General features: G+C 40.6%; 1 protein-coding gene across 1 annotated transcript in view; it reads left to right on the forward strand.

Annotated features, from left to right (window-relative positions):
• Window positions 1–15,467, forward strand: part of Mgam (maltase-glucoamylase) — a 109,348-nt gene that overhangs the window by 6,338 nt on the left and 87,543 nt on the right. The window contains exons 3-9 of the mRNA XM_026788554.1: window positions 7,946–8,063; window positions 9,654–9,763; window positions 10,278–10,429; window positions 10,879–11,050; window positions 11,938–12,037; window positions 13,986–14,098; window positions 14,741–14,866. Coding sequence (XP_026644355.1) covers window positions 7,946–8,063; window positions 9,654–9,763; window positions 10,278–10,429; window positions 10,879–11,050; window positions 11,938–12,037; window positions 13,986–14,098; window positions 14,741–14,866 — 891 coding nt within the window. The remainder of the gene's footprint in view (window positions 1–7,945; window positions 8,064–9,653; window positions 9,764–10,277; window positions 10,430–10,878; window positions 11,051–11,937; window positions 12,038–13,985; window positions 14,099–14,740; window positions 14,867–15,467) is intronic.

Genomic DNA, 15,467 nt, shown 5'->3' on the forward strand with positions numbered 1-15,467 from the left:
GAACTGATGGACACATCCCCTGAGCACTGAGGGAAGGGAACTGATGGACACATCCCCTGAGGACAGAGTGTTCCAAGTTCTCTCATTTTCTGAACCTTGTCCAGCTGGTTCTCTGAGCTTACTCCCATCTATTGAAGGAGAAAGCTTTTCTGGTGATGGCTGAGCATGACCCTGGTCTATGAGATTAGCAGAATGTCACAATGAGTCATTTTATGGCTGCCTTCCTTTAACATCCGTTCCCAGCACCATGGCTAGACTTCCATTCCTCCTGGGACCTCCTCGAATCTCCTCTGAATTATTTCTTCTCTCCTCTGCTCACACATGCATTAAAGCTGCACATACCCAACACTGCTACTTTTATCAGTATCAAGTCAAGTTCAAATAATTTGTCCTATTATTGAGACTGATTAACCTTCTTATACCTTTGTAATCCATGTGCAGGTTTAAGAAACAGATCTTGACAGAGATTTCAAGGCTATCATTTATAAAACAGGACATCTTTCTCCCCCTTTTGTGAGCCTTTTATCCCCAGTTCCAGATTTTATTTATGGCAGAGAACAGAAATATTTAGCTCAAGTCCAGATATTTAGCTTAGGAAAAGGATATTAAATAATAAATTTAAACACTCTAATTTTTTAGGGTTAGAGTTTTTGTGATCACATGGGAGAACAAATTTGCAGACTTAACATAAGCTGCATACTCTAAATCACTATGATAGATGATTAATCTGAAAGCAATTGACATGAATTTTCCATAAACAGTAGTGATAATCTTATGATATTAGAAAGTCTAACTTTCAATATTCAGAAATGTTTTTATATTTTATAGAATATATACTAGTACTGCCCAGCCAGAGTTCCTCAAAGCAGCAGCAGACTAAGAACCCAGACAAGAACACAACTTCTCCAATGTGCTCAGATCCCATATCTGAACATGACCCAACCTCAAGTCTCTTTCTGGGACTTTGTAGCTCACGGCTATTCCTTGAGCCAACTAATGGCTATGCACTGATGTTGTGTACACCCAGAGTAATTTTTAGGTGGAGGCTCATTATTCTATCAGCAAACATACTGTCTTTGTTGATAAGTCATAAAACTTGATCACGTAAATACACTGATAAGAAACTGGAACGTGGAAAAAGATGTCACGTTTCTTTGCCTGCTATTTCAAATCCTTATCAGTTAGTGAGACAGTGTGTTCAGATAAACATAGTCACTAAGTAGTGATCATTAAACACCACTAACCTCTGGGATTATGAACAGCTTTTAAGATATATTCTCTTACCTTTGAAAATTTCATACATGTATAGTTTTCATATTTATTCCTCGCTCCAACTCTTTTTGGATCTCCCATATCTCCCTACCAAATTCATACCCTACCTCTCCCTCCCCCCATTGCTTAAAAACTTTAAAATTATGATTTCAAAGGTCATGTTCTCTGAAAATACCTTATAATCTGATTTGGAGACTTGAAAGTCTGAATCATGGACTAGCAGAGAAGGTGTATTTCTTTAAAATTTGCTTATCAGGCACTGGAAAGATGGCTCAGAGGTTAAGAGCACTGGTTGATCTTTCAGAGATCCTGAGTTCAATTCCCATCAACCACATGGGTGCCTCAGAACCATCTATAATGAGACCTCGAAACTTCTTCTGGCCTGCAGGCATACATATAGGCATAATGCTGTATACACAACAAATAAATAAATATTAAAAATACCTGCTCTCAGATCTTACATAACATGGAATAAAGTGGCCATGTTAACCTTTAATATCTTACTCAAGATGCACATATTTTAAAATAGTCTATAGTTAACATATTTCCATCATTCAAGATTAATTTTATTTATTTCGTTGAACGTTTGTTTACTTATTTTATGTGTGTAAGTGTTTGTGTGTTCATGTGCTTCTGTGTACATGGGGAGGTCAGAGGTCAGCTTCTAAGAATTGGTTCTCTCCTTCTAACATGTGGGGTCTAAGGATTGAACTCAGGTTATCAGACTTGACAGAAAGCGCTTTTACCTGTTGAGCCATCTTGCTAGCCCAGGATTGATTTTGTTTGTTTATTTTTACTTTTTTGCAAAGTTGCTGGGCATGCAAATGACCAGTGACTGTTTTGAGGAGTACAGATTAATTTGGATTCCTTTATAATTGGGTACTTTAACTTCTAAAATTCCCGCTTTGGCTAGAAAATGGGACACTTCTGCTCTTTATGGAGATTCACTCATTCCACGGCTTTGCCCACAACATCAGATTGTCCTAGCTCTAGAAATATTTAGTGTCTTCAATGTGAAGCCCATAACGCTAGCGCACTGACCTGAGGTTACCTTGGGCTACTATACCCCTTAGCTCAATGACATAGCTATTCGGTGAAGTGCTGGATGACTGCGAGCCCTCTGACTAACACAGACTCTGGGTTTGACTGAATATCATTGTCTTCATAAATTTTGTGTTGCTGTAACAGAATACTCAAGACTGAGTAAATTATGATAAACAGAAATTTACTTCTCATAGTTCCAGATGCTGGGAAGTTCATGGTCACACTGATGCAGGTCCCTTTGCTGCATCCTCACAGGGAGAGAACAGAAAAGGCATTGAATCCCATTCATGAGATAGAGACATCCATTTTTGATCACTGCTGTTAAGGGGTTCCACATCTTAACATCATCTCATTGGCAGCCCTCAAACTCTGGGGTGGTTGCTTTTTAACATAAAAGACTCACTAACATTGTTTTGCACCCTGCTTTCTTAGACCATGGCCTCTCTGTTTATGTAATCTTGTGTATGGTGCATATGTATGGATGCCAGGAGAGGATGTCAGACTCTGTTCTACCAACCTCACTTTATTCCCTGGAGACAGGTTCTCTCATTGAACCTGAAACCAGGTCGGTAACCAACACAGCCCAGTCCTGTTATCTGTCTCCAGAACACGGGAGTCATTGGTGCATGTGGCTATGCCTGGATTGTTTTGTGGTACAAAATTACAGTGATCATATTGCCATTCATGATTTTATGGAGTAGAGACTCATGCTGGGTTTGACTTGATCTCTTCTATTCTGAGTGCTGCTGGCTATGGTAACTTACTGGCTTATCCTGGTGACTGATCTGTGCTGGTGAAGAGATTCAAGATGGGTTCACCCATGTATCTGGCCCCTTGACCAAAACAGCTGTGAGAATGTTTCTACTTGAGTACGTTTCCCCCTTCATGAGGTCGCAGAGACTCTTAGAGGTCTCATCATTGGGTAGGGAAATTGAGTTTCTATTATAAAAACTCAGGGCTGTAAGAGATGGGGGACAAACCTGCCTGTCTTCTTACTAGCCAGGCTCAGGAACAGCATTGTGCAGTCACAGGCCAGTCAGACTCAATGGGAAGAGCAACCTCCACCTCTTTCTGTCAATACTGACAACATTATGTTCTAGTTTTACTTTTTCTTTTCAGTCAACTTGTAATATGAAATACTTCTTTATTTCTCCTTTTCTATCACTCTTTTCTCTTTTTATTAACTTTTTATTATTTTTATTGTGCTATACATTTTCTCCACTCCCCTCTCTTCCCTTCCACCCTCTCCCATGACCCCCAATTTACTCTGGAGATCTTGCCTTTTTCTACTTCTCAGGTAGATTAGATCCACGTATGTCTCTGTTAGGGTCATCTTTGTTGTCTAGGTTCTCTGGGGTTGTGGATTGTAGCCTATTTTTTCTTTGCTTTATGTCTAAAAGCCGCTTATGAGTGAGTACATATTATGTTTGTCTTTCTGGATCTGGGTTACCTCACTCAATATGTTGTTTTTTTTTTCCCTGAGATCCTTCCATTTGCCGGCAAATTTCAAGATATCATTACTTTTTACCACTGAGTAGTACTCTATTGTGTAAATGTACCACATTTCGTTATCCATTCTTAGGTTGAGGGACATCTAGGTTGTTTCCAGGTTCTGACTTCTTTCAGAGACATCTAGGTTGTTTCCAGGTTCTGAATTCTATCACTCTTAAATGTCAAGACAGGTAAGAGCTGGGCAGAGTAGATATTGATTTTATTTTAAAACGGGGGTTTCAGAATTTGGTTTCTCTGCATCTGTGCGTTCAGTCATCTATGAGTTGGTGATAAAGCCTAAATACACTTACCCAGGACCCCATGAATGAACAGCCTACAGATGCTGAATGCCTTGTATAAATTAGCGGGCCATTTATAGAGCACCTCCATGTGTCCATGTATACTGCTATACTTACACTTCTAGCCATTTTTAGACAATTTGAGATGTCTATTCTAATTTAAGTGTAGGTAAAGAACTGTTATGCTCTGTGGCTTAGGGGATAATGGTAAGAAAAAAAAACTGTGTTCAATACACATGCACTTGTTTAAAATACTTTGATTTAAATTTGGTCAAATTCTTTGATGTAAATACTTGTGAATACTTGGGAGTGAATATATGTCTATTGTGTTAAAAAGTAAAACTGCTTTACATTTTTTTTCTACATTTCCTCCTAGTTACTCAGGAGTGTGCCTTGAAAATTATCCATTATGTGCTGTCTCTCAATTTCATTCAGGGATTTGAAGTATTTTCCCCACATATTTTCTCTTTCTTGGCTATGTGTCATATCTGGCCTGTGATTTGTTCTGTGTGGACTGCAGGCTTCATATCAGCGGGGAGCCTGTACCTCCAGTACTGAGTTTGGGGAGCCTTGTCTGATATGAATACTGTCTTTTACACACCATTCGTTTCACTTGCTTGTCTTCGGGGACTTTGTGAGCTTAAATTTTAGCTGTGTCCGCTATAGGGAGTTTTCTACTGATTTGTTTCTCTAACTATAATTACATTTCTTTTCCTGTTTAGCACATTAATTGCACAAAGCCCAGGGCTTCGACGTGGCATTTTCCTGGTATATATTCTCAGTGTTCTTCCTCTTGTGCCCTCCCCACTTCATATCTTAACAAGCTTCCTTTCATTTCATGTCCGTTTCCCCATTAATTCCACATAGAAGAGAAAATGTTCAACACATTTGCAAGTCTTGTGCCTTTGTTTACACCATGTATTTATTGTTGAGGCAGTGTCTGCTGCATCCAGCATGGTGTGGCTTTGAATTCTCTGTAGCTGAGGATGACCTTGGATTCTGATTTTTCTAGTTCGTCACTGTAGTGCTGGTATTATAAGCACAGGTGACAGTGCCTGGAACAGGGTGCCAGGGACTGAAGCGAGGGCTGTGAGAATGCTGAGCCATAGCACCAGCCCCCATCACGATGTCTCTAGGTAGTCAAGCCACATGATACCTGGCAGGACTACTTTTCCTAAGGATTTCTTCTTCCTGCTTGTGTCTCGCTCTCTGGCTCCTTCTTTCCCTACTGGGACGGAAGGTTCCTCCCTAACCTGGTTTCCCCTCCCTGCTGTATTAGTAGTTAGACATTCTGTACTGTTTGGGCAGTGTCTGTTAAACTTTAATCCTCATGTTGAACTTGGTGTTTTGTGCCTGAAGTCTGCTTTCTTTCCGTGTGCCTTTGTCCTTCCATGTCTCTGTTCTGGCGTGATAGCGTTCCCCAGCAGTTGTTCCTAGGTGTCCCATGCCTTCCCTGTGAACCCTGCCTTGTCTCTCTCACTTCTTACTTCTACTCAGGTCCACCGTAGTAGCAGGTATTTCTGAGTTGAGCAACAGAGACCGATTATGCTCTCGCTACTTTTGCCTCTCTGATCTTTGTTCTTTACAGTTCAGCGAAAAAAAAATTATTGAACTCTGGTTACACATAAAAGCCACCCCACTTAAAGTTCTTCCCAGCACCTTTTCCTTTTTTCTCTGCAACCCGAGGCATCAGCTGAGTGAGTTTTGAACAATATCACAACCGTGGATTAAAGTTTAGATCACAGTAAAATGGCCCCACAGGAAGATTAACAACGTCACAACCGCGGATTAAAGTTTAGATCACAGTAAAATGGCCCCACAGGAAGATTAACCTCATAGACACCATTTTGTTTTCATGTTCAAAACAGATTGGGCATGCTACTTTAGAAATCCAAGACCTGGGTGCTCTGAAATCTAAAAGGTGCTGGGTACTGACATGATGCTGCATGGAAAACTTCCTACAATGAAATATTGTTTCATGGGGAAAATTACTTAAGCCTATTTTACAAACCCTGGAGTTGTAGTTGGGCGGTAGAGTGCTCGCCTAGTATGCAGAAAGTCCTAGGTTTAACACCAGTACTGTAAAAATACGGGGTGAGGGAGGAGATCCAAAAAGTATTTCATCTTCAGGTTATGTATTACATATAAAAACAGGTGAACTCTGTGTTTAGAGGGTTCTATTCTCAAAAAATTTTATCATATAAATATATGAAAAAGTCTAAAAAGAAATCTGAAATTTAAACCATTTCTTGTTCTTGTTCTACGTATTTTGAATAACAGATATTTGTATTGGCCAGCATTATAAAAATTAGTATTCATCTAAACGCATTTGTTCATACATCTCACCTTTTTTTCCCTTGCCACCCACCAGACATTGACATGTTTTCATTATCCCATGTCTCGTGGTACTCAGAACACAGGAAAAAAGGAACAGACAGTTTGTGGTTTTGATTTCTCAGTTGTTACGAAGTCCTTAGCAGAGCTTCATATCTGTAGCCCTTCATGCTATGGACTTTGAGTTCTATATCTGTAAGGCGGGATGACAGGATATATTACTCATCTATTGCTATGCAACAAATTAGCCCAACGATAATGGCTTACAGGAACAAATCTGCTTTCTCTTGCTTTCTCTACTGAAAGTCTGGTTGACTTTGGTTTGACTGGGTAACCGCACCTTTGTGATTCTCAGAACCCACCCTGGTGGAGTCTTCTGAGAGCACATGGATGCTTTTAGCGTACCCATGTGGGTTATTCATGACGCTGCTCTGTGGAGTTGGACTGAGAACCCTGCCTCGAGTTCCTCACTATGTGGCCCCTTCCCTGACATAACAGCTTGCTTTTTCCATAGTAGGTGCTCGAGTAGAGAAAGTGAAAGGGAATGAGTGGGACAAAGGCTACCTTCTGCCTGTGGTCTAATCTCGCGAGTGCCACCCCACTGTTTCCTACTAGCTGGGAGACACTAGCCCCAAGCCCACTCATACAAGGAAAGATTTCTCTGCACTGTTTAATGTTTATTCTGAATGCTTCTCTAAAATTAGATTCAGACATCAATTGTGATATAGGCAGGCATCTTCCTTAAGGCAAAATTATACCCTATTTGGTTTGTCAAGAAAAGATTACTTTCTGCCTTTGGGGGAGTTGAGATTTTATATACATACATACATACATACATACATACATACACACATACATACATACACACACGTAGTCACATGTGTGTAACATATATACAGATGTGTAACATATAGACTTAACAGAATTCTTCCTCAAGTCTTTAAAAAGTAGTATGGTCTTTCCACCTACTCCTTCTGAGCGTTCCAAGGAGGTAGACCTGGGGACACCCTTAGACACGATCTGTCCTGACTTTATACCTTGCATTTTGCTTCTGCATTTGCTGTTCTGAGTATCTTTAGTTTATAATCAGATATCCCAAAGAAATGCTGACACCCCACACTGTACACACAATAAATAAACAACAAATAAAGTCAAATCAAGACTGGTTTGAGTTGAAAGTATCTGAAGAGAGTCTGTTTCTGTCATTTTCTAGATAATTATGCATGAGGCTCCATTTATAATTTTTGAATACTGGTAATATACATATAATATGGTTTAGAATTTTAAAGGGTATATGTCAGCTTTTGTGTGTAAGACATACATTATGTTTCCTACACCACTTCTTAAGAAGAGTGCTGACAAGGAGAACTGGAGAAGTTCTGCCTCTTGGTGTCAAGTCTCATTTGTACAAGTGAATTGCCGATATCACAATCTCAAATGCACTAATATGTATTTCCTCAAATGCAATGAACTAAATGGAGTTAATAGTCTAACCTCTGTTTCAGGACACATGTGATCAGCGTGGCTGCTGCTGGGATCTTCAGGGAGCTGCTAATGTACGTTGCTACTATTCCAAGGATCATGGCTACCAAGTGGAGAGTGATCCTGTGCTTACAAGTACAGGTAGGCTGAAGGTGGAGCCCCAGACCTGGAGGCTAGGCTCCATCCTAGAGGACGCCCGCAGTAGCACAGAGTACAGACTGTCCTGTTGTCACACTATATATGTGACAGAAATGGGCATAGCTCTTATCAGTGGTTAGATCCTATTTTGTCATCAAGCAGTAATCACCCTCTGCCTCAGGAATACACAGACAGTGTTCTGTTTCTGGCTTCATTTTTTATATATAAATATTTATGTATTTTCTTTCTTTTTGTATAAAACATTTTTATTTTATTTTTCTTTATTCTTCTCTCATACAATACATCCCCTCTCTCCTCTCCTCCCAGTCTCTCTTCACTCCCTTCTCCCCTAGATCACTGATCTTCTGTTTCCCTTCAGAAGAGAACAGACCTTCCAGTGAAATCAACCAAACTTGGCATACTAAGTAACAATAAGACTAGATGTGAATCCTCATACCAAGGCGGGACAAGGCAACCCAGCAGGAGGGAAAGGGTTCCAAGAGCAGGCAAGAGAGTCAGGGACAATCTCACTCCCACTGCTAGGAGTCCAATAAAACTCCCACGCTACACAAGCACAGTGCACATGCAAAGATCTGTCTTCACTTTCGTGCACTTCATGACTTTGTCACGAATTGAGCAATTTGTCCCAGAAATTGAAGTCAGGTGCTTTGCTATCATCTCCTAACAGCTTCATCTGTTAGGATAACAGATGCTTATGGATAAAATACCATTTCTGTATCAACAGGTGGGTTTATAGCTTCAAGTTCTGGGATGCTGCCTTCCACTAGTTGGAGGTAGAGACAATGCAAGTTATCTGAAAATTTAATGATAAAATTAAACATCTGTGAAACTCAGAAACAAATTAAATTTAAACAAATTAAATAATTATTATTATTATTTTGGTTACCAAGTTCATTATTTTTAAGGTGTGGAATAAGAAAATAATAATCTCCAAGATTCCTTTCAACCCTATTCTAGTGTAATTTTTACGAAATGGAAGCTGTTGCAATTTTATAAACATGATTCAGAAGTCACCTAGTTAATGTCAACCTTCGTGGACTAATATGCTTCCTACCCCCAAACAAAAGAGCATCATGATGAGCATTTTGGGGTGAGGATGACAGTGGGCACCACTGTGGTAAGGCTCCTAGAGTAAAGAAAGGGTAGGACTCTTCAAGGCCTTAATTCTCTGTCCGAGTGTTGTTTAACTGAAAAGATGATGTCAGTGTACGAGATGCTCTGTAACGTACTGAGCACATAACTCAGAAGGAATAGCAACTGAGAGCATAAAGCTGTGTGATCCACATGGGATGCGTCCTGATCACGTAGCATGAGTTAGCAGTTTGGGGTTGTGTTTTCACTCAGATCTTATAGAAGAGGGTTGTGTAGTTTTGTATATAGTACTAACAGTATTACCTTCAGGGTCCAGTCCACAATGAGATGTGTGTATGAGGGGATTCGTATCTATATCTTCCCTTCTTTGGAAGATAAAGGTTTCTGTTTGCCCCTTTGACCTGAAGTTTAATTTTATGTGGCCAATATTTGCAAATGTACAGAACCATCTCTGAAAACCCTTTCTCCTCTACATGATAGGATTCATAGCCCAGTTGAAAAACTTGCCTTCTCCATCGCTGTTTGGAAACAACATCGAAAACATCCTGCTCACAGCGGAGTACCAGACGCCAAACCGCTTCCACTTTAAGGTTGTAGTTTGTTTTTTTAAAAATCTTTTAAAGGGACTCTTATACCTCACAACTGCAGTTCCTGAAACGAAGAACATTTTGCTAAAGGAAGTGTCACTCCCTGGTGTAGTCATATGGCCTTTGTTTGTCAAGGCCTTTGATAGCCTTCTTGCTTATGTGGTGACTTCCTCAATACATACAGTTTGCCAATGAATTTCCAGTTTCCACTCATTTGTTTTAGATACTGTGAGAATTGTAAAAGAGATCAAAACATTACCACGGCTTTGCATTTTCTAGAGATAGTCTTCAGAATCACAGTGTATCTCTACTTAAAGACTAACATATGCTCAACAGACATACATATAAAGCTGGCAATATAACAAGCACATTCCTTTAGACGTAATGCCAGATTGATGAGTGTCTAATTTCCAGGACCATCTACATAGGAAGCACTGGTTTTGAAAAGGCTGCTGACAGTTTTGAAAGATAGATAAGTTCTCATTTAGAGTTTGTTTCTATTCATCTCTCTGCGCAGCTGACTGACTCAACCAAGGGCAGGTATGAGGTGCCCCATGAGCACGTGCGGTCCTTCACCGGAACTGCTGCTTCTCCCTTGAACTACCAAGTGGAGGTCTCGAAACAGCCATTTAGCATCAAAGTCACCAGGAAAAGCAACAACCGCGTGCTGTGAGTTTTGGGAAATTATCCTGCGGGTGGGAGTAGGTCGGTAATGATAAGGGGAAGTGTGTAAGCTGCTGGCCTTACTGTGATCCAAACGTGTGTGTGTGAGAGTGGTGTGAAGTCTTCCTCCTCTTTACTCCCTTCTGTCTGAACACTATTCTTTTCCCTTTCTCCCGTCTGTCTAACCACATGAGCACCACTCAAGACTTATTAAATGTCCATAACAGTTTTAAGTTCAGTGCTCTGATCTTGTGGTAAGGTGTGTAAGGAATACACGTAAGGTACGTACCACAGTGCTACCTGGCCTAGTGATGTTTTATCTCTTGGTGTCTATGGGAAAGTGTCAGAGGAAGATGTGCAGAGGAACTATGGAGTCAGTGATCTGGGAAGAGGCCTTGTCTAAGCCTTGTGTCCTTCTCTCCTTCTCACTCATTTCTGTGCTTTCCTGTGTCCAGGTTTGACTCAAGTATTGGGCCCCTCGTGTTTTCTGAGCAGTTCCTGCAGTTCTCCGGTCGCCTGCCAAGCGCTAATGTATATGGTCTGGGTGAACAAGTACACCAGCAGTACCAGCATGACATGAATTGGAAGACCTGGGCCTTGTTTGCCAGGGACACATTCCCCAATGCGGTAAGCTTTCTGGTCCCTTTTCTCTTAATATCACCACCTTCATCTTGAGGTTCACATGACATTGCAGTGAGAATCAGAAGTGACACTGCTTGGCTTGGCTTTTGAGATCTTCTGCTTACCAGCTATATGATTTTGGCTAAGTTTTCACCCCTCTGGGTCTTGGTTCCTCACCTACAAAATGAGGCTTAGGTCAGGTTAGTTTAGTTAATGTTAGTTCAGTCAGTGGAGCATGAAACTTAAAGCGGAGTTCATACACTCATAGGCGGTAGTGAGGACTAAATGGCCAACACATGTAAAGTATCTAAAAGAACAAGTGGAACATAGGAAAGGCTCAATAAATTTCCCACTAAAATCTAGAGCCTGTGGTAAACTGTTTTTCAGGCAGCGGAGACAGCATCTTATCCCTATTCTGTCTCATTTAAAAACACGCTACCCAAATACCCATCAGATAGATGGAAAATGTTTTGAGAGCGCAGCTTATGAGAAGCAGCTGGTGATCATGACCCAATCTGGAGCTTCAACCATGGGGTGGTGTGGACTTTCAACCCCTTAGACATCTGTATGGATGCTGATTATATCAAACTCGATAGAGCACTTGTGCTTGCAGATGAGAGTAAGTTAGTACCAGACAGGCCTCTTTGAGAGGAGAGATTCTATGAGCAATAGTTTCAGCATTCATATCTTTCCAGATTTTAACAAAAGTCAAGATCTCCATATACGTAGATGAACTGTCAGAGTTGGTGCATTGTTTGAGAAAGCACAAACTCACTTGTTATCATCTTCTAAATAGAGAGTTGAACTCATAAAAAATTCATTGGCATCTTCATTGGCCATGATGTTTAGATTGTTTAATTGTAAATGTTTGTTCTTTAATTGTTTTCCTATAGAATGGACATAACTTGTACGGTGTGCAGACATTCTTCCTGTGCCTTGAAGACAATAGTGGACTTTCCTTTGGGGTGTTTCTGATGAACAGCAATGCCATGGGTAAAGGACCAAGGACGATTCCTAAACAAACAAGCACAGAATGTATCAGAGTCCCTTTACAGCACTATGGTTAATGGAATGAACCCTTTCACAATGTTTAAAGCACGGCTGGCTGCCTGTGTTCTCCGGCTGTGACATCCCTATCTGGCTACCCATGGGATCCGTGTGCAAAGGATTTTCCCCTGACTTCTCAACTCTTGAGCGTGGTGACCTCCTTTGTATTGTTTGTTATTACAGAGTTAGAATAACTCTTCCTGTAGTCTGCTGTGAGACAGGTTCCACCCACAGAGTGGAACTGCTCTTAGTTTTACATTAAGTGATCTCAACTGGCAGTTCCAGTATTTCAGCACAGGGGAAGAAGAGATGGATCAAAATCCAGGGTTGCTGGTGGGACTAGGGTATTGAGACTTACTTTCCTAATCGATTATCATTGGATTCGATCATTGATATTTAAAGATGGGGTCCACACAGCCTTTTATGTCCATACAAGATGAGTATAGATATTGAGACTAAGCATTAATTCAACATCCAAAGATCTTCATAGGTCTTCTTCTCATAATAGCATCATGTTCTTTTATAGACATTATCAGTTTGCAATAATTTAAAGAGTAAGTAAGAAAGAAAGATCTAACCCCTCACCACAATTTTCGTTTTGATTTGAGAAGCAATCTAGGTGATCCAAGATCATTCTAGAACACAAATAGCTCAAGAACAGACAAAAAGAACACACTGTCCAGTTTCAGGTGGTTTTAAAAGAAATCACAAGTATGAGTTGGGAAAGCTACAAGGTCCTAGGTTCTCTGTGTGATTTAGTCCTATGTGACCTGAGCACATTCAGAAGCCTCTGAGACCCTCTGACACTAGACACAGAGCAAGGCCAGGAGGCATCTTCTGAGGAGGGTGATGGGAGCGAAGTGGGACTTGACACTTCCGATACAGTCTCTGACCTGCTTTACCGCGACTCTTCTTCACTGAGGCTAGTACTTCAGACTGTCTAGCTGGGCTGTGTATTCACAGTAACAACGAGGTAGAGAATAAGAACAACGGGTTCGGAGGGATTTTTTTTTCTTCTGCCCTCTTAGATATAATTCTTGTGGGCCTGCAAACTAAACTGCCAGAAAGATTCCAGCAAGCAAAAGACAGTTTATTTGCATATGCAAAGAATATACAGGCAGATGTCCTCAGGGTTGAGTACCTAAAAGGCTGCAACTTGAAGCTTTTATACCACCTTATTAGTAGTAGGCAAAGTGAAATGGGCATGCGCAGAATCTCGCCAATAGCAGGCAAAATGAAATGGGCATGTGCAGAATCTCACCAATAGCAGGCAAAGTGAAATGGGCATGTGCAGAATCTCACCAATAGCAGGCAAAGTGAAATGGGCATGTGCAGAATCTCACCAGTGGCATGCAAAGTGAAACGGACATGCGCAGACTCTCAACAGTGGCAGGCAAGGTGAAATAGGCATGCGCAGGAGAATTAAGTATCAGGAAAGATACATGGGACCTGAGAACAGATGGGGGTATGTTACATTCTTGTGACAGTAGCTACTGATGTTCATTGTTGCTTTTATGGAATGGATATGTGACAGCTGAGTTATTTTGAGGGGTTCTGATCTTGAATAACTAGGGGTTTCAGTAACAAGGCCATCGGCCTCAAGTAAGCTTTGTGCTGCATTAACTAATTCTGGATTCATTTGTGAGCCTGGTTATTCTTTGGACAGAGCCTGGGTTATGGCACAAGAGTCAGGATATTCTAGTTTCCTGCTATTGAAGGTTATTGCAGAATACATATTTTGGCACTCATATATGTCAGAATTTGTTTACAAAATGTGGGACATTAAAAATCACTTTACAAAGTTCAGGTAGTTAGTGTCTATGACTATAAACTTTGTAGTTGTTTCGATAGAACAAATCCCAATTTTTGTTTTTGTTTATTTTAATCTTTTAAGATATTACCCTTCAGCCTACTCCAGCAATCACATACCGCACCATTGGGGGAATTCTGGACTTCTATGTGTTCTTGGGGGACACACCTGAGCAAGTTGTCCAAGAGTATATAGAGGTAAATACGAAATCATGGCTTTGACTGAATTCTACACACCAAACATTTAAGAGATGTAAATTTAACACATATGTGTGAGCTAGATACACCAGAGATGACAGATAAGACATAGGACAGACCTCATATATTCAAGGGAAATTTCTTTATGAAGTTTTTATATTCTAAAAATGTAAGAAGATACAGAGATGCCAAAGTGTGCCCTTACTCCTAAAAGGGAGATATAAAAGTTAACTAACATTATAATGTTAATGAATCAATACACTGAAAAACTGAATCTATTTTATACTCTGAACCAATGCATAAAAAAGCCTTTATTTTAAAAAGTTATGTGCTGTGAGATGGACTAATTGGTAAAAGATGGTTTGCAGCATGAATATGAGCAGTTGCATTCAGAAGCCCAGCAGTTCTGTAAAAGGCTGGATGCAGTGGTGCATATCTGTAATCTCACAACAGGGAGACAGAGACAGGAGAATCCTTGGGGGATGCTTCTCGGTCACTTATACTGTCACTAATTCACGAACTCCAAGTTCATGTGAGGCCATTCCTTAAAACTAAGGCAGAGAGCAATTCGGAAAGATACCCTGTGTAAGCCATGTGCATACATACACCATTACTGACTTTCATTTCATGTGTTTCTTTCAGCTCATCGGGCGGCCAGCTCTGCCTCCATACTGGGCACTTGGGTTTCACCTCAGTCGGTATGATTATGAATCCCTAGAAAAGATGAAAACAGTTGTGGATCGAAACCGTGCAGCAGAGCTCCCTTTTGTAAGTAAGCTGGAACACAGTTCTCCAAAAAGAAATCCACGGAGGAGCAGGAATAGCCTCTGCCTTCCCCATACTTTTCCTCTTTGAGTTTGTTCCCTTTTTGGTAATAGAATGACTTTTATGTACTTAGAATACTAGAGAGTTTGTCAGATCCATCCCTTGCTTTCCAAGAACTGTAGTTCTCACTAGGAAGCAGTCCTTGCAGACTGGTAGTACAGATGAGGCAGCAACCTGGTTTCTGACTGTGTATCATTCTGCTGCTTCTATTTTGCTTATGGTGTCTACATTTTTATAGAATTTAATTTTTAGTTAAGTTCATTCTCTCTTTAGCTCAGATTTTAGCTAATACTTCTCCATGTAGGTTTATTACCTTATATTTAGTCTTGGTTAGATTGTTTGGATTTAGGAACATCATGGCAGAGATTGACTATAACACTACTATAAGAGTTCTTCTCTAAGGTCTTGGTAAAAACTTGATTCTCGGGTTTTGTGTCAGGTAACACATAATGCAGGCCTTCCAGCTCCCAACCCCTAGATCCCGAAGAGTTAGGGCAACACACACACACACACACACACACACACACACACACACACACACACA

This window comes from Microtus ochrogaster, unplaced genomic scaffold, assembly GCF_000317375.1.
Source record: "Microtus ochrogaster isolate Prairie Vole_2 unplaced genomic scaffold, MicOch1.0 UNK4, whole genome shotgun sequence".
In the NCBI taxonomy this organism is placed as follows: Eukaryota; Metazoa; Chordata; class Mammalia; order Rodentia; family Cricetidae; genus Microtus; species Microtus ochrogaster.